The 19,719-nt window shown below is 36.4% G+C and overlaps 1 protein-coding gene across 1 annotated transcript in view; it reads right to left on the bottom strand.

Moving 5' to 3' along the window:
* TMPRSS15 (transmembrane serine protease 15) overlaps window positions 1-19,719 on the bottom strand; it is a 53,275-nt gene that overhangs the window by 24,808 nt on the left and 8,748 nt on the right. The window contains exons 7-15 of the mRNA XM_018076931.2: window positions 18,353-18,394; window positions 17,950-17,985; window positions 15,955-16,074; window positions 8,845-8,953; window positions 6,231-6,340; window positions 5,218-5,355; window positions 4,028-4,177; window positions 1,704-1,806; window positions 1,081-1,231 (exon numbers count right to left, since the gene is read on the bottom strand). Of these exons, the coding sequence (XP_017932420.1) occupies window positions 1,081-1,231; window positions 1,704-1,806; window positions 4,028-4,177; window positions 5,218-5,355; window positions 6,231-6,340; window positions 8,845-8,953; window positions 15,955-16,074; window positions 17,950-17,985; window positions 18,353-18,394 (959 nt within the window). The remainder of the gene's footprint in view (window positions 1-1,080; window positions 1,232-1,703; window positions 1,807-4,027; window positions 4,178-5,217; window positions 5,356-6,230; window positions 6,341-8,844; window positions 8,954-15,954; window positions 16,075-17,949; window positions 17,986-18,352; window positions 18,395-19,719) is intronic.

The following is a 19,719-nucleotide window of genomic DNA, read 5'->3' as shown; positions in this document are numbered from 1 at the left end:
GGGGAAAAAATGGGATTTTAAAATTTGATGAACCATTTTTTCAACTTCCCATGCTGTATTGTTCTGCTTTCTTTCTTGAATGCTCTTATTTCCACTGTAACCTACACTGGTGCTGCACTCCATTGGGGATGCCAGGGATGGGACAGAATTCCTGGCAAAACAAAATAACACTGTGCAAATTGAGGGGATCATTCTAAGGAATGCAGTAACTTCTCCATACAAATGATGAACATGATTTAAAAATATTTAATGCCTTTGCTTTTTATATATAAATCCATGCAATATTCAAAACAAATTCTGCATTGCTCATCAGGTCAAAACTTCTTCTGAGCTAATGGCATACCTGCATGAAAAAATGAAATTAATCTAATTTGCTCATTATTTTCCTTTAATATCCACATATTTAACGTAATCCTGCAACCAAGGAATTAGTGCTGGTGAAATACAATTAGGTATAGCAATCTTGTTGAATTCGTAAATCACACATTTGCTGGAAATCTGATGCAGTCAGGTCACAAATGCATCAGATGGTAAATGCATTTTTCTAGCAGAGTTTTTGCATAAATCAAAACTGCTACAGCATGGCAAACTATTCCAAATACCTAAAAAAAGGCAACTGTTTTCAAAAGAGAGGTGCTGAAGGAATTGTCTAGAACAAATCTCCTCTTTGTGTTTACAGATAAGATAGGTTAACCATGTGGTGCCAAAAAACACTTTCATTTGCAACACACTTTCAGTGTATTACTCTGTAAGTAATTAGTGAAAATACTAATTCAGAATCTGAAGTTATTTAATTCACATCTCCTCATGGCTAATGGGGCTCTAAACATGCTGGTCTAGTGCAAGATGTCCCTGCCCAAACAGGGAGGTTGGAAGTAGGTGATCTTTAATGTCCCTTCCAACCCAAAACAGTCTGTAATTCTATGATTCCACATGCTAAACAGTTATTTGATGACATGCATTAGTAAATAATGCTAGATAATATCTTTGCAACTGTGGATCATTGGGTTCATTTCACAGGAAACTCTGATATCAGTTTAGCTAAAATAAATTTTTAAAAGAACTGGCAGTGTAACAAACCTTAAAATCGGATGTTTCATTTAAAGTTACTTGTCCATAATTCCATTTGTCTCCATAGTTTCCTTCTTTCTCGAAAATGACCTTTTCCAAATCATGCTCATTGCTTATGCTGACTCTCAAACGATAGACATTAGGACTGTACATGAAATACCTGGAGAGGGAAAAGCAATTTTGTTATTATCAGAAAAAAGTGAAATTGAAAAAATGTCACTCTTTTTATTTTATAGCCAGTTTTATAGAATTAGGAGTAATTTACAGTGGGTATGAAAATAAATTATGTATTTAAATTGCACTAGGAATTTACTTGGTGCTTTGTCATATTTTCTGCAGAAGCCTAGGTAAGCTTCATGACAAAAAAATGTTTCAGGGATACTTAATGTCACTTTTGTATAGAAATAAATATTGGATACAGGGTGAAAAAGAAAATACATTAAAGCTAACTGCAAGAATCAGAGTTACAAGAGTTAAAGTTTCAGGCCTGGAGTTGAGGCTGATTGTGGAAAATCAAGCAGAAGCAGGTTTGTATTGCTGGCACACCAACGTGGATAATTATTCTATATAAACAAAAACTCCTTAGTTATGTTCTTAAACAAAGTATAGGTTTAGGAATTACACAACAGTACCAAAAGCTTAGGCAATATGTATCTGAAGAGACCAAAGGCAAACTAACAATCCGGACTTGGTCTTCAAAGAATCCCATTCCAACGGGTGTTGAGATATAAAATCCTGCAAGGGAATGAGCACATTTTAGCCAGTACAGAATTTTTTTCTTAGCTATTAGTGTTTTTAAATTTAAAATGATATCAAGCACGGATAGTGTTGCGTGATTTGGAAGATTCCCGACACAGTAAATGTGAATGATTCTCCCAAGTCATTCATCAGTCAATGACATATTAAAGAGGGCTTTTAAGCTTGTTGGATGTTCCGCAGAACCAGATAAGAAATGGGAAACTAGTCCTTTTCAAGTCAGTGGGAACTCTGCCTTATATTTAGTGAAGGCAGCAATTCTACTTGACTTATAAAATGTCTTCCTGTTTGATATGGGTTGTGATTTTGCAGGAGAATTTCCTAACATTTTCACAATTTTTATCCACATAACAATGAGAAACATGGATTGGATTTTGAGAGGGTGAGAGAATGACTACGTGAATATTTTATATCAAGATGAAGCATTATAAACAAAAAACCAAGCAAAAGTTATTTGTGGAACTGAGTTTGTAGCTTCATCTGAGTTAATTCATTGTAGCTGGGAATTTGGACCTCTTTTTGCCATATGAGGCCAGTCCACAGAAACACTGTGATTTGTCATGAGAAAAGTAAACTTTGGCAGTTCTAAAATAAAATTCTTGCTTAAGTTTTTAAAATCCATCTATCTATCTAACACACATATATGAAAATATTATATTCAAAAAATCTACAAATAAATATAATTACAATTATATAATTTAAATTATACACTATTCTGCTATCTATAATTCTAGGTTACCTAGGTTTTTTCATGTGGGATGTTAAAATGCCTGAAAATTAGTCTGAAATCTGAACTAGGCCTTTTATTTCCTGTGTTGACTTAGAAAGCATGCATTACAATAGATATGGTGTCTAGCTTTAAGAAAAAGGTCTTCATATAGTCCAAGTGACAGTCCCGTGTCTTTGTTTCATCAATTCTCTTGACATTCACAATCAATTGTTGAGTGTTAAGTTCTTTGCTTTTCAAAAGCAGAAATCCAAAAATAGAGTTTCTCTCAGTGTATGAAATGATGAAACTCACATTTTTACTCCAAATACAGATCATAGAAATTTAAATATGTAATATAATAGCAGCATTACATATGGGAATATTACATGTGTCAGCTTAGATTTTGCACAGAGAAAGAGAGAGCACCTAAAATAAATTATAATTTTCAAGAGAGTTAGAAATCACTGTCGAGGGTTTTATTAAACAAATTTTACATTCTTTCATCTGATTTGTATTCTAGGAGTCAAGTGGGAAGATAAAACAGTGTTCTGAAGATTGTTTAGAAAATGTGCATTTACTCAGAGACAGGTGAAAAATTTCTACCCAATAAAATGGAAAATACTATTTTTCTTTTCCCAGAAGTAACTTCCGGAATAATTTGCTATTTTCCCAGTCACTTGTCAATGAATGAGTTTTATATAAGTCTCACATAGAATATATATAACCATTGCAAAATCAAAAGTCTCTTAGTTTTAGCTGGAGTAACAAATCAACAGAGGAAGGGATTGTTTGGTTTTACTGTTGAAAGAGAAAAAACCCCACTTTTGGAGTCTAATTCTAGGATAAGCATCCATGATAGACACTCAAAATCCGATTTCTATCAGTATTATCTCAAATTAAACTCCACTTTTGATATGATCACTCAATTAAGTTATTTAACTGCAACAGTTCCTGGAGTGTTTGTGTGTTTGGCACAAGTTCTGGCAATTATTGTGATTGGTGTGAGGTAACTCGGGATACAGATGCCCCTTGTACACTGCAGGCTGACCTTATGTGAAATCAAAATTATTCTGTGACAACCATGAGGATATCAGCATTAGATACAAATGAAATAGAAGTGATTTCCCTAAAATGTAATTATACTTTTTTTTCCATTAAGGTAAAGATGAGGGGTTTTGACCTATAACACTCTTGGATGATAGAAATTTCTTAGATACGGCTCTTTGCATAATAATAGCATTGAAACTTTTCAGTACCTCACATTTTATCCACTTTACATATTCCTTTATTTCTTCCTCCAGTTTTGCTCTATTTCCATAAGATCCAATCAGTGACATAAAATGTTTTGCCTGGTAGCCCTGACTCATTTTTATGGCATATTAAAATGACATCCTAGTAACACCACTATGAAGTATCCATTGCACAGTGATATAACATAAGCTAAATCAAGTTTTTCCTTTAATCTGCAAGCAAATTTTCTTTTTATCTTACCTGAGATGTTGCCAAACGTGTGATCAAACTCAGGACCACTCATCACGGGAAAGGTAGGACCCTGAAGTCTTTCCCATACTGAAGCAGCATCTAAATCTTGTATCCAGTAACAAAAGCCCTCTTCAAAAGTGCAATTGATTTTCTCATAATCTGTGAATAAGAAACTCTAGTAAATAAAAATGACAGAGATGTTGAGCATTTTCTCAGAATTAGGTAAGAAAGAGAGACGAAAAACATAAACTTTTAGTTATGATTGTAAACTGGAGCCTGCAGCGACTCAATTTCCTCCTCTATGCAATGCAACATAATTACTCAAATAAATGTGTCATTTGTACTTGTTAACAAGACATTATCACTGAAGGGTGGCCCTAAATACTCTTGCACTCACCAATCTTCATTTCTGATCCTTCACCAGTAACGTGGTGGGGGAATAAGAGAGAGCCTCTTGCAAAGGTAGCTCTAAAGGTCAACCCTGCTCTTCTCTTTTCTTTGCCAAGTCCTGGATTGCTCCAGCTGAAAGGGCTCACCACCAGAGCTGAATGCTGTGCTCTATGCACCTGGGATGTCCCTTTCCTTCTCCTCATTTGCTCCTTTGCTCCTTCTTTGCTCACATGCATTTGCTGCAGCATCCTCACCACTTTTCTTCCCACGATATTTCCATGTCTTTCCCTTTAAGTGCAGGTCAGCAGGGGCTTTCACATGACAGGAGTTTTCTGGTACTCTGGATGCTTCCTGCAGTATATTCCTTCCCTGTCACATCCCCTATTCACATCCTGTTCAAAATTTAGCAGCTGAAAAAGCCACCATTTTTCCAGTTACCAAGGAATCCCAAAGCATGAGTCATATTGCTGCATTTTGTTGCCACTGTAGATTTACTGCATTCTGAACTTTCCCCAGTGCCTATCTGCATGATTGTTGTCAGTGGTTCCACAGTGTTCATTACTGAACAAACTGATGAGCTTTGTAAGACATCACCCTACTGCCAGACAGAAGCCAACAGGGTGATCTTATTGACATCAATCATTTGATCTTTAAAGCAGTATGAAATGTTCCAAACAAGGTCTAGTTAGTGGACTGAGGCCAGAAAATACTGCTTCCCTTTTACATATTGTCAGATTGAAAACATGGATACATCAAACTTCTGGGGTAACAAACACGCACACACACACACACACGCAGAGAACACTTACTGTTTAGTTCACTCGCATTAAATGTAGTGTATGTTGCATTAAAGCCACTGTAATTTTCATCATAATCTGTTGTGAACTGTACTGTAACCTCATGAGAAAAAATGTAAATTGTTTCAGTATTTGTCCCTGACAGAGAAGCTGAAAACAAATAAAGAATAATATAGTCAGAGAGAAAATAATCACATGCACATTAAAATCTCCAGTGCTGTCACAAAAATGCACTGGATTAGTTTACTGAGTCTTAAGGAATGCTTTCCCTCTTGTACTGTGATTCTGTTACAATAGCTTCAAACCCTTGGTGAATTTAGCTGTTTGGCTGCCATATGAATATTCTGCATACCCCATCTCTCATATTCACCAATATGGATGACTATTGGTGAAGACTATGGAAGACTACTATCAACTAGTCTTTTACTATTTCACATTCCTATTCTCTACTTGCTTCCAAAAATAGGGATAAATAATAATACTTTCTTTATATATTTATATCTGTTTTCCACCTCTGGTAGAATTCAGCTGTATAGACTGAGTCTTGTAAAAAATGGGCAAAATCTCAGTTTTCCAGAGTAGAGTATAGAGACAGAGAAAAGGTAGCATCAGTATTTCAAGGAAAGCAATGCCATGCTTATAATTATTTTCAGAGAGTATCATAGTACTTCTCCCAACAGTCCAGTTTAGATACTTTTATTTTATGTTTTTGTGTGTGATGTTACAGGATCTTCTGACAACATATTTCCAATGAAACATGGACCCTACAAGACTATGACTCTGGACAAGTTATCAAGATTGTTTAAATAAGAGCTTAAAAACCAAGTAGATATTTCTTAGTATATAAGAGAAGTAACTTTTAAGAGCAGATATGTATATTGAGATAATTGTCTAACAGGGTAATTTTACACAGCTCCAGTCTTCCTCTCAAAAATATACATGCAACTTTTTTCACCTCAAAATGTATGATTTACCACTCAGATTTTATGAATGGAAAAGTAATATTATCTGAAAAATGAACTTACCTTTTAAAATCTTGTTTAGTCCTACACCTTCAAAAATATCCAATGTGTCTGCATATTGTTGTGTTTCAAAGGAAGTGAAGTTCAGCTTAATGGACAAACCTTGAGGAACTCTAAAGTAGCAAGAGAAAAATAAACCTCAAAACCGAAAATCTCTTTTTGACTGTAGTAAATTCATTGAGTGCTTGAATGATTTTAAGTTCAGAAGCAACAGGAAATTATATTAATTGATGACCTATTTGTCTAACTTCTACCTTGTAATATTACCAAAAGAATAGGCCATAAACCTTTTGTGACAGTACAAATTCTCCTTTACTTGCTGGAGTTAAGTATATTCTAGAAACTGAATGTTCTGAACTCTAGGATGTGTTAGTCAGTTCTGCAGGCTTTTTGGTTGTTTCTGATTGTCCTCTGCTTCTCATTGAATTACAATTACCTTTTCATGCATGTTGCTATTAGATATCATCTCACTGCTCAGGTAGACTTCCTAAGGCCAGAAGAATAGCATTGTGGTACCAATATGAATAGCAAAATATCAAAATCTCTCTTCTGAAAGTTCAAAACAATGTTTCTTATGACCAAAACAGGATTTTCATGAAGATTTGATGATCTCAAACCTGCTGTTTGGGAACTTGTTATACACCCTAACCATCACACAGTAAGTTTAATAACAAAAGTCACTTAAAATAAAGTTATTTTGCTGCAGTTATGTTCTCTCAGTAATCTATATCTAACTCACTATCCCACTTCCTTTCTGCAAAACATATATGGTAGTACAAATTCTAAAACACTACTATCACAATCAACTTAGCTTCCTTTACCCCTATTTGTTGTTTTCTAGAATTGAAATACCGAGTGAAAATAGCTTTTCAACAGCAATCTGCTGGTGTTTATCAGTAATGATGGGTAGAGAAGTGTGAAGTACACATTTAATATTTGCCTTTTTTTTTAATTATTATTGTTGTATATTTCTCCAGAGGGAAAAAATATCCTTGGTTTGAAAAGAATAAAAGATAGGGTCAAAATGTAGTCTTTCAGAAAGCTAAAGTTTCAGGCATATATTGAGCATACTGGTTTTTTAGAAGGAGAGGAAATTGCATCTTCATTTGGAGTTAAATGGGGTGAAAATGTAAAAGCTTTTCCTAAAGGTAATGGGGAAATCTTTCTAAACAAAGGCAGGCAGAAGAGAAATCCAATCTCGGATGTATTAGAGGGTGACTTTTAACACATTTTTATAGGGATAATAAAAACAATAGAGAAGTGTCTCTCATTGTTTACTGAAAAACCCAAAAGGTTCCCTTGTAGAAACAATTCTGTTCTAAAGGTAGACAAAATTTGAGTACCACATTAAATTTCCCAGGCCTGTCAGTGTTGCCAGATTTTTTTAAAGCAGGTCAGTGGAAGATAAATCCAGATGGTTGGTTTTGCCATTGATCAATCTGTAATTACACAGATCTGCAGAACCTCTACTATATTATTTGCAATTACTAATGATTCTTTCCAAAATGAAGCTTTTATTAGCCTCATACCTGGTATAGATATCTACCTAATACAATGCTTCTTGAAGCTATAGCAGCACTTGAAGCAAAATTAACAGCTTAGAAGGAAATTGTGCACTTGAGTCACATTTATTTACTGTGCTCAAATTCTGCAACAGCACGAAATGAGGAACAAGTCAGACTTATATTTGGAAGGACAAAATCTTGAGCTTTTCCTGGGACACATCTAGGTTCTAAACTCCTGTGTAGCCAGTAGTTATTGATGAATAGTGCTGCTGAAGATGAGAAGGAACAAATGTCCTTAACAAAATCAAAGGACTTTCGAAGGAGCCTTTGCAATGCGAAGACCAAAACTTTTCCAATTTTAAAGGCAATTCCTTAATCTCCTTTGAAACTTTTCTACCATACTAATATTTCTCAGAATCAAAGAACAGCCATTATTACAAAGCCATAATAAGAATTACTGCCTTTCAATTTTTTTTCTCCCTGGTCTATGAAGTGGATCTAGAGAGTCAAAGCCAAATAGATCTCTCCCAGCTGTGGGCGCGTATCCTTGATAAAAAATTTCACTTCTTGTGCCTAGGGCTGAAAAGGCATTTGGTGCTATTATATCATGCAATTTTAAAACATATTACTCAATTACTTAGGAGCACAGGTACTCTTAACTCCCAGAAGAAATCTGTACCCCTAAATGACAAGGGAATTCTTGAAAATTCCATCTGTTAATAACAGTTATATCATATAAAACCATTACCTGAAGACTAGTATTTAATGCAATACTTCGAAAAGAAAACCCCTTGCAATTATTTTGAATTATGTGATTTATTTTGAGCTTACACTTAGGTTACTGTGTATGCATATAACCACAAAATTTCTCAACGTCATACCTGAGAATTTTGGTAAGTGGGCAAATTATTGATATAGTTATGGGATTTAGGCATGCAAATTTTAAAAGAAAAGTTACATAAATACAAAGGCAAAAAGTAATATTACATATTTTCCATACCGGAGTATTTGGAGTATAATCCAAACAAATGGCATAAGGCTGTTGTGCAGGAAACAATATCACCTCATAATCAAAAAAATATTAGGTACAAAATTATTGGAAAATGACTTACAGTATTATCCATTTGCAAATGATATCTGCATTATATGGCTCTGGGTAATTCATAGAGTGAAAAAACCCAGAGGAATCAGTCAACATGAATTTTCCATCACAAACTGAAGCTGTAAAGATATAATGAAGATCATTTGTCAAAATGCCACTTGAAAAACAGAATTGGAGCCAAAATGAGGGCGACCTTGAATACTGGTTTACATGGGTTACCTTGGAAATGTTTCGTAAACAACAATGCGAAGACAAAGTAAAACACACTATTAACTTATTCCTATTTCTAATTCCTATTACTTTTTGATCTCAAAGTACTGTATAGGAAGAAAAGTGGTACAGAAGATTTATTTTTAAATTAGAGATAACCCAACTAATCCAAACTAGTCTAAACCAAACCAAATAATTAAAATCTAACACATGCATTTAACAAATCCAACTCTTTCTTTCATTTTATTTATAAGGAAACATGATCTTCCCTTAACAGTTCTTATCTACAGTTACTTTAAATCAGAAAACTGTGTTTGCACTACCAGAAATGATTCGATGTCATGTGAATAAAAGCAAGAATGGATATGGTTGACTATTGTTATCTCTACTTTTATGAGCTTCCTGGTTCCTTGCCTTATGTATTACTGAGTACTCCAAGAGATAAGTGGATCTCCCAAGTTTCCTGCCAGCTATTGAGTTCATTCATCTGAGGTAAGTGTCATCCATCATCATCTATTTTTTCAAAAATCTTTTATTAGTTTTGTTCTCTTGGTGCTGCTATTCCATTCTATGAACGTTCTTGAGTTTAAGAAAACAGATACTAAAAAAAAATAAATGTCTTTTTAAACCTCAGCAAGATTAGAAATGGTAATTCATGTAGAGTTATTTTATTTCAGCAGACACTGAAGTACTGTTGAAGCTTTGGTTGCATCTCTTGAACATTAATTATCCTAGGAACCTGCTTAATGATTTTTTTTTTCAGTTGTTCAGAAAGCATCATAGAGCTTTCAAATAAGGATAAAATCAGCACCACACATGATTTTCTGAAGATGTAAAGACAAGTTCACCAATTCAAGGCAGATGATCAGAAATCAGATAGAGCTTTTCATTAACACCAGAAATGAAATCATACCTATAACTACTGCCCAAATTATGAATTATCAATCATATAGAAATTTTATTGAGCATAGTCTTTCTCTAGGAAATTATATATAAAATGATAAATCGGGGCTCCTGGTCTGTTCATTTTATAAATGTAAAATTATTTCTGACTACCACTGTAGCAAACACAACATGAAAATTAAGCTTTGTTTCAGTCAGGCTTAAGCATACACTTGTTAATAAAGATTGTGCAGAATGAACTTCGCCAACAAATCTAATGCATGAGCTGGAATAGAATCGTATTCACTTTTCAACCTTTGAGAGGAAAACAGAACACATGAGATTTTAAATACACAGAGAGAAAAGGTTCATGATTGAGGGTTGCTATATGACTTTTTTATCATAATAGGCTACAGCATTAGAGTTGGGAATTGGTATGCAAATACTTTTTCTGTTCACTTTAATACATGTGTTTCCTGTCCTTCCCAAGGCGAATAATAAAATCAGTGTAAGAAGAAGGAAAGTGCCCAGCTAGTTATTAATGAAGAGAAAAAAAAAAAGGTACTATTAACAAGCAAGAAATATTCTGATCTAAAAAGAATTTCATACCACTGGCAGTAATAAAAAGAGATATACACACTGTTCTAATAAAATCAATGACAAATATTTGCTCATTAATTTCTGTTAGAATCACAGAATGGGTCAGGTTGGAGGGGACCACAGGGTGTCATCTGGTCCAACCTCCCTGCTCCAGCAGGGTCATCCCAGAGTACATGGCACAGGATTATTTCCAGATGGTTCCAGAATATCTCCAGTGAGGGAGGGGACACTCCACACTCTCTCTGGGTGATCTGTTCCAGTGTGTGGTCACTGCACAAGAAAGAAGTTCTTCCTCATATCCAGGTAGAACTTCCTGGGCATCGGTTTTTGCCTCTTGTCCCATTGCTCAGCACCATCGAGCAGAGCCTGGTCCATCTCCTGACACCTCCCTGCAGACACTGACAGACATTGCTGAGGTCTCCTTTCAATTGTCTCTTCTTGAGGCTGAACAGGCCCAGCTCCCCCACCCTTTCCTCATAGGAGAGATGACCCAGTCCCCTATTATTCTTATTGTTCTTATCGTCTTATTTTTTCGTATTGTTTGTTTTTACTTGTTTCTTCTTATCTTTCAGGAGACAGTGAGAAAATTGAAATAAGACGACAATTCAGGAAAAGGTCCTTAGGCTGCTCATTCACAGCCTGGCAAAAGTGCTTAGTGTCTCAGGAATGAGCAGGAAGAGAACAAGGACTAGTCCTATTTCCCTGAAGAACTTCCCAGTGCTTTCTCCTTGCAGGGAGGAGGCAGCTGTGGTCAAAGGTGGGCAGGGGTACAGGAGTCATTATATTTCTGCCTCCTCCTGGAGCCCTCAGAAAAGCCCCCGATGAGACAGGGGTCATCTTTTGTAGGAATCACTTCCTCTTTTGTAGGAATCACTTCCATTACTTCCCCAACAGGCATCTTGCTGTCCATTTCTATTTACTTAGGGTGCTGAATGTACAGGGCACATTAAGGGGGCTTAGTCCTGTTACCCTAGAACTTCAGGGAGAAGCTCCCCAAACTGGTCAGATCAAGCTCACATATTTCACTTTGACAGGACCTTTCTCTGCCAAAGGCAGTTCATTACTTTCTGTCTTACATATGATTGATCTCTCTCAGCCCTGTAGTGATGCTCTGAGGTGGGTAATCACAAAATTACAGACATGTAATAACTGCAAAGAGAGGCTTCAGAAACACCTCCTGGGATGAGTCTCCATTCTCCCTTTCCTTACACCTACATTCTCCACAGCTGCTTTACAGCAGTGCCCGTCATTATTAGTAGATGCTGTTCAGACTTCACATTTCTCTAGAGACCCTTTCACTGAAATTGCTAGCTGCACTTTTGTGATGCCTTTTGTTACTGTACTGCATTGCAGAGCCAGAAAGAAACCTTTCAAGATAATTTTAATCGATAAAACAAACAAAAAACGGTTGTTCAGTTGCCTGAATCTCTGCTGAGATTTTACTGAATTCTGTCTAATGCAGGAAGAGACTACTAAAATTCACTTTTTATCCTATATTTTTAAACCATTAATGTATTCTAAAGTCTGAAATACTATGGGGAATAGCAATCAAGATGAAAAAAACAAGTTATTTAAAGGACAGCAGCTCTTCTGTGTGCAAGAGCACTTGTAGCACGAATTATGAATTGGCTGTAAATCTCATGGTGAAACTCAGAGGCACCTCTGAAAATCTAGACAATTTTAGCTTTTATATGACCATATTAAGTTTTTCTAGGGGTGAGAAAATAAAAAATCAAAGAGGCAGTTGCCCCGAACATGCATCTAACTTCTCAATACTCATTCCACTGTTTTCGCAAGGTCTGCTAAGAAACCTAAATATACAAATTTAGAAAAGCTATGACACTTTGGATGGAAAAGGCTGAAATGTAACATGAGAGCCATGGAGCAATATTTTGTCCTCCAGTCAGAATTGTATTTTTTTAAGGTTATGAGCTGAAACTGCTACAATAATGGTAACTGAAAGAATTGCTTGGAAATGCCAGGCATCAGTGAAGATGAACGAGGGAAAACCATCCAGCTCCCTGAAGTGGACTGTAACCGTAGCGAGTTTCCTTGTGACATTCTGTCTATTGTTTCAGATTCCTGAAAGTTTCAGCTCAGTTTTGTGCATTCATTAGTGACTGTTAACATGATGAATAAAGAGTAATATCCTCAGTTACAAAGGAGCAGGGAATTCACAACTTATATTTGGTAGATATTCAGGGAGATATGTAAATCAGATCCAAAAGCCATGTGCATAAGAGTCTACGCATCAGCTGCAAAACTCAAGCACAATTCATAACTTAAACCACTGTTTAGCCTCCAGGGCACAGCTGAGTCATTACTACACAGCTTTGATTGCAAGTATTTGAGGTTATTTTTGTCTGTATCTCCCAATGTACGAATATCAATTAAATTCTATCCTATATAACAGGTGTGACTGTAGTATCTTAATAAAATGTGAATGAAGCTTGTACACTCAGACCTAGTAAGGACATTGACCTGTTGTAACAAGTTTAGAGGAGGTCACTGAGTTGATTAGAGTGATGGAGCACATCTCCTATGAGGAAAGACTGAGAGAATTGGGATTGTTCAGCCTGGAGAGGAGAAGCCTTCAGGGGAACCTAATTGTGTCCCTTCCCTAAAGGGTCTCTACAAGAAAGATGAAGAGAGACTATTTACAAGGGCCTCGAGTGACAGGACAAGGGGGAATGGCTTCAAAATGAGAGCAGCTTTAGATTAGATATTAGGAAGAAATTCTTTACTGTGAGGGTGGTGAGGCTCTCGAACAGGTTTCTCAGAGAAGTTGTGGAAGTCACATATCAGGAAGTGTTCAAAGCCAGGTTGGATGGAGCTCTGAGTAACCTGGTCTAGTGGAAGGTGTCCCTGCCTATGGCACAGGGGTTGGAACTAGCAGATCTTTAAGGTCCCTTCCAAGCTGGGCCGTTCCATAACAGTAAGTGAAAAGCATTCATTTTATGAGATAATACTACTTCATAACTATAGGGATCTGAACAATTTTTGTTCAGCTATACCTGAAATAAAAATAATAAAATAAAATGACCCCCCAAAAAATACATGTCTCAAAACAAACGTATGATGGTAGAAATGAATGACTGACTAACTCTTCGGGGTTGTGCTACCTTAATGCTTGCAATGGAACAAAGGTCTAGCTGAGGTTGCTTTAGGATCTTCTGATTTCCTCACCTGTGGAGGGACCTGTTCAGAGCTCACCATTGTTATGATCCAACTAGATGGATCTGTTAATTTTACTGGATTGTAGTGGACATCCTACTGGACTATTTTGATGTATATTTCCTCCAAAACGTTCAGCTAAGTCTCCCTTCTGAGCTGACTGCACTAAGGAAAAACACAGGTGATGGGCAGGGCTGCAATTCACCGTTTTGGTTGTTTTTTTGTGTGTGTGTTTGTTCGTTTGTTTTGCTTTGGGGTTTTTGTTTGTTTGTTTGTTTTGTTTTTTAAGAAAATCATACTTCTGACAGAAGGCGTCAACATGTCACCAGCCTTCAAAGTCAAGCTTGCAGATTCTTTACAAAGTAAATTTGTCTTTTACTTGCTTGTATGTTTCAGAGCCCAGCATTTTACATGTTTCTGAAAGCTCAGAGCAGACTTTCCCCACTGTTTTTCTCAGGAAAGCTCAGAGGGCTCTTCTCACAGCAGAGTGGAAAGTAGCATTCCAGATTTCTAACACCAAAGTCTATATTTAAAGAACAAACAAGTAAACAAAACTCTCAGGGAGTTAATGGCTCCAGACTCTCCTAGAACATTTGCAATGTTCTCCTTGCAAGAAAACTTGACAGACTTTTAACTGAGAGCTGGGGCTGCGAAGAGCAGTGCAGACAGCATTAACACACGTGTTCCCAACAAAATGCTGCACAGCCCTCTGGCAAATGGAAACACAGTCAGACTCCTTCCTACAATCTACACAGATCAGTGCCTGCTCTGCACAAAAGGGTGATCAGGGAAAGTAGGCAGTCAGATGGATTGTAGAATAGAAACATAGAATCATTTAGTTTAGAAGAGACTTCCAAGGTCATCAAGTCCAATCTTTGACTGATCTCCACCTTGTCAACTAGACCAGAGCACTGAGTGCCACTTCCAGTCATTCCCTAAACACCTCCAGAGACAGTGACTCCACCACCTCCCTGGGCAGTCCTCCTAATACTCAACCTAAACCTCCCCTGGTGCAACCTGAGGCCATTTCCTCACATTCTGTCACTGGTTGCCTCAGAGAAGAGACCGAGCCCCACCTGGCTACAACCTCCTTTCAGGCAGTTGTAGGGAGCAATAAGGTCCCTGTTGAGCCTCCTTTTCTCCAGGCTAAACACCCTCAGCTCTCTCAGTCTCTTCACACGACTTGTGCTCAAGACCCTTCCCCAGCTCATTTGCTCTTCTCTGGAAACATTCCAGCACTTTAAATTCCTTCTTGTAGTGAGGGGCCCCGAACTGGACACAGCACTCAAAGATAAGATAAAGGCAAACAAAATGACTGATGCTGAAGGATATAATCTCTTGACATGAAAAACCATGGGGTTTCAAGTTTGTACGAGTTTCACAGAATCACAGAAGGTTGGAGGTTTAATGGTACCATCTGGTCCAACTCCTTGCTCAACTAGGGACACTTAAAACCAGTGACTCAGATTTTCACATTTTTCACTATGGTGCCAGCAACTCAAACATTTGCATCAGAGTCATACAGACACTCCCATGCAGACACTCCCATTCCCTAGCACTCAGGGTAGCCAGATGCAGGTGGGAGGCCAACAAACAAGTTTGGGCTCCTGCCAGGACTCCATCCACACTCACCTGGCCTGGCTGCAAAACACTGCCACTACCCACCTCACACCCCCTGCCCCATCTGGAGTCTGCATGCACAGATCAATGCATCTGAAGGTACACAGTAACCCTGGAAAAGCTGTTCATAGCATTTTCTATAATGATGTTCTCAATCCTGGAATCAAAGGATAAACTTTTCTTCTGACTCCGAGATGCCGTCAGGTGGTTTCTGACATGAGGTAATGTGAATTTATATCTGTGCAGGGTCATAACTTTAACTTACTTGGAAAGAACATTATTTGATTTTACTGGTGCACAACTTCATATAAAATGTCTATATTATTTTATAATTTACATAGTGTTTATTTATGCTATTAATATTTATGTAGTAAACAACAAATTCTATAATTTTATGTTTATATAACCAGATTGTAATATTTCATTATTTATTACACATATTCTTTATTAATGAGGATTTTAAAGAAAATTTTCTCCATTCACAAGATAAAGATTATAACAATCACTCATTACTATTTTTAGTAGAATTGATTTGGACTTCACCGTGCAGTTTATTGCCCATGAAGTATTTGCAAACTAATGACAATTTTAAGTATGTTTAAGGAGACTGATTTGCAGGGGTTTACATTCTTACCACATCTTTTTTCAGATTCGTCTGAACCATCCGGGCAGTTCAAGACTCCATCACAAAAGAAATCTTGGTCAATGCAGGTTACATTGTCATCACAGGGTTCAGCATATGGCAAACACACAGCTGGAATAACAAAGATGAGAGCAATAACAGCACAGCAGTAATGCAGTTTTGCTACAAAGGAAAATTGACTTACCTCTGGTTGCTTTACCACAAATCTAATCAACCACTCTATTGTGTTTCACAAAACTGCATTTTTAGAAGACTGAAATAAAATGTCACATACTAAAGAGATAAATTTGGCAGAGAATGGAGGAAGTTCTTGAAAGTGAAATATTTTTTGAAACTAAGCTTGAAGTAAGGCTGGAAGAAAATTTCCATTAATTCCTATCTCCTTCTTCTACACAAACTATTTTATGCAATACGATAAATTAAATTTTCCAATTTCTTATGTTTTAATAATGTGAGAAAACTGTATTTTGGTTTAAATAACAGTGAAAAATCTCTGGATTTAGTTAAATACAATTTAATTTCTTCAACGTATCACAATGTTTCACTTCATCATGCTAAAGGCTCTTGCTTTTTAACAATCATGTCTAAAAAACAAGAGCCTTTAAGACTAGATTTTGAAATACCAGAATTATCAGAAATCATATTCTTTTCAGATTTGCAAATTGAATTTATAAGAGCAAATTTCTGAAAAAAACCCTCACCCAACAACAAAATATAGGCAGATCCTTAAAACTGTGGATTTCACTAATAGTGTTTTCCTAGAACATAAATGTTCATCTACCTCAAACATGCTTTTTTAGTCTTTAAATAGTTTGGTCTTAAACATCTGTCGAATTCAAGTAGGTCCTAACGTGAACAGGAATGCAGCTAAAATAACCTTTGGATAAGTACTAATTTCAGAATTATTAAAATTTTAATAAATTATATGTAAACTATCTAGAACTACTCACACTGTCTCTTTCTTTAGTTCAGTAAATGCTTACAGGAAAAAGTCAAAATTTCTTACGCAAGAAGGAAAAATAGTAATTTGTAAAATTGCTTTAGCAGCCTCTAACCATTATTGCTGGATTTATTTTTCTCATAAAACTGTTAGTTCTGTAATCAGATTAAGTAAATGCCTGTATGATATTGTCTCGTATGTCAGTGTAAATGACAGAGAAAGAAATTGGTTTGGATGTATTGTAGCACTTCAAAACACTGAATGTTTTACAAAGACACTCTCAGCGTTAGCAATGCAAATGCTATAAAGCCAAAAATATTGCCATTTTGCATCCATTTGATAATTAAAACAAACCAAACAAACTTCAGTCAGGTGTTGGAAGTGACACAGTGCCAACGAATGAATTTTCACAGATGAGCAGAGACAAAACTGTGCATTCTAGACCCAGAACAAAAAAATCCAACCAATAACGTAGAAATATGTTTTGCACAAGCCTAACACTCAAGGAAACGTTGTTTACATATGTCATGATCAATTCTGGGTTTATTCAACTCAGAAAACTAAACAGCAGTGCCACCTCCTGGATTGAAAGAAATCAGCATTTCCTACTAAAACATTCTGACTTTTTTAATGGAATTACAATTTATTGCAATGTAGTTATCATACTTAACTAAATAAGGGCAGTAAACACATAAGACTGCTTATAGATGTCATATACATTTCACCATACAGTGAGGCTAGAGGACCTTTCTGTCCATTGGTAGTCATGTGAGAGTTTGCTAAGGTTTTGTGTTGGTTTTTTTTTTTCCCCATCAAAAAGATAAAGAAATAATAGGAAAGAGAAAAAAGTGCAGCCAGTATGAGTGTCAACATATACATCAACACACACAAAATATGTGGTATTTTTTAATAGAATGCAGAACCTTAGAAGTCCCCTCCCTTTGAAGAGCCCTCCTTAATCAAAGGTAAACCTGCGTATCCTGCATTTAGAGGAATGGGATGTGAAGACTGAACGGTGTGACAAGAGGCTGTACACAGTTACTCACCAACAGTTGTTGAGGACTTGCTTGTGGTGAGTTGTGCTGAACCTGGACAAACACAGCCTCAGATTAGAACTCTACTTGCTCTCTGGAAACACCTCTGCAGTTTCTTGGGCAGAACTAAGCAGCAGTTAATCTGAATTTATGTCTGCATTATTTGCTATATCCCCAAACCTCATCTGGGGTGATGATATAGTAACGCCTGATTGAGTGGCTTGGTCCTCAAGGTCAAGTGTCACAATAAACATAAGAAAAAAATTATGTTTATGAGATTTAAAAGTGTATTTTAAATCTCATTCTTTTATCTCTAGTCATGTGTTTTTCAATAACTTCAAAAGACTTTTTTTTCTCCCCCATTAAAATAAGAGCAATGCTTTCTTGCCTTTCCCTGGTATGTAAAAGTTCTTACCTGAAGTTGGTGTCAAGGAACTTGTAATTGGACTCGTGGGATCTGTTGAAACAAAACAAGTCATGGCAACTTTAACATTAGTTAAAATGTGTATGTGCATTTCCTTACAAATAGCATTGATCAACAAATCAATTGCGAACCTGAAATCTATCTGTCTACTTACATATAGGCATACACACGTGCTTCTGTGTGCACATATTCACACACAAACAAAAGCCTAGGTACTAAGGAGATTTGTATTAGTGATAGTAAACTGCAAAATAGTCTGGAAAAATGGAATGCATGTTTGTGATTGCTCCAACAGAACTTCAAACAGTGCTGTAAATAATAATCGTTAGGATACGCTTGGTATGTCCATCTCCCAAATGGTCTTATTTTCTTCTCTTTGGATTTGCATGAGCTATCCTGTTTACTATTTTTACTTTCTAAATTAAGACTCAAATATGAGAGTAGGATGTCAATGCCTTCAGCTGAAAACAATCCCCATGTCACCACAGTTAATGGACCCTGTACCTCAGTTTATAAAATGAAAGGCCAGAAGGAATAAAGTGAGAGATGTAGTAAGGCCTTCTCTATAGATCATCATCCATCAGTTTTGTGGGGAGGAGTTGTTGAGTGTTGGCCATCACAGATTTAATTTTGTCAGATATTCCTGCTCTCCCAGACCTATTAGTATACAAACTTGTGTGAGGATTCCCCACCAATTTTCTATCAAAACATGCTAATTTAGCAAACTCTATTGAGCTAAGATGGGCCATTCTGTGTTAAGTGGATTATGGAGTATTCTGTGTCAGCAAATTTGAGGACACAAATGGCAGAGAGAGAGGAGAGCAGGGAGGGTGCAGCTGGAAGGACTGTTCTCACACAGGTATGTTCAGAGAAGGAAGCTTAATTCATACCTACACAGTAGTTTCCAAAGTGTTATGCACATATATATCTGCCTATACATTTACTATAGGATAACTATTTTGAAAGGAATTAAATGTTCAAAGACCTAAAACATGAATGCATGCCTGAGCAAGAAGTTCTAATAAAACAATTATCAGGAATCTATGACTTGAAGAGTGTTGAAAAAAAAATTGGAGTTGTTACAAACATTTCCAAAAATGCATTCACAAGTTGACAGCAGACACCATAAAAGAAAACACTGGACAGTGACAGAGGCTTCAGTGGTATAAGCACAAATTACAAATGATCTGTTGCTACAAAATGTCACTAAAGTAGCATGTGAGATGGATAAGGATGGTTTTAGGGTCAACAGAGACATAATCCAAACATCCAGCAGATGTAAATGTACCACATATGATAAAACCTGAGTACATTATGGTGTTTGGACTAAAACAGAAAGAACAAGGGAGCAGACAATA

The sequence above is a fragment of the Manacus vitellinus genome, unplaced genomic scaffold (assembly GCF_001715985.3).
Source record: "Manacus vitellinus isolate BGI_N305 unplaced genomic scaffold, ASM171598v3 scaffold_34_pilon, whole genome shotgun sequence".
In the NCBI taxonomy this organism is placed as follows: domain Eukaryota; kingdom Metazoa; phylum Chordata; class Aves; order Passeriformes; family Pipridae; genus Manacus; species Manacus vitellinus.
Note: the sequence above shows the minus strand (reverse complement) of the source record. Positions and strands in the feature narration are given on the sequence as shown.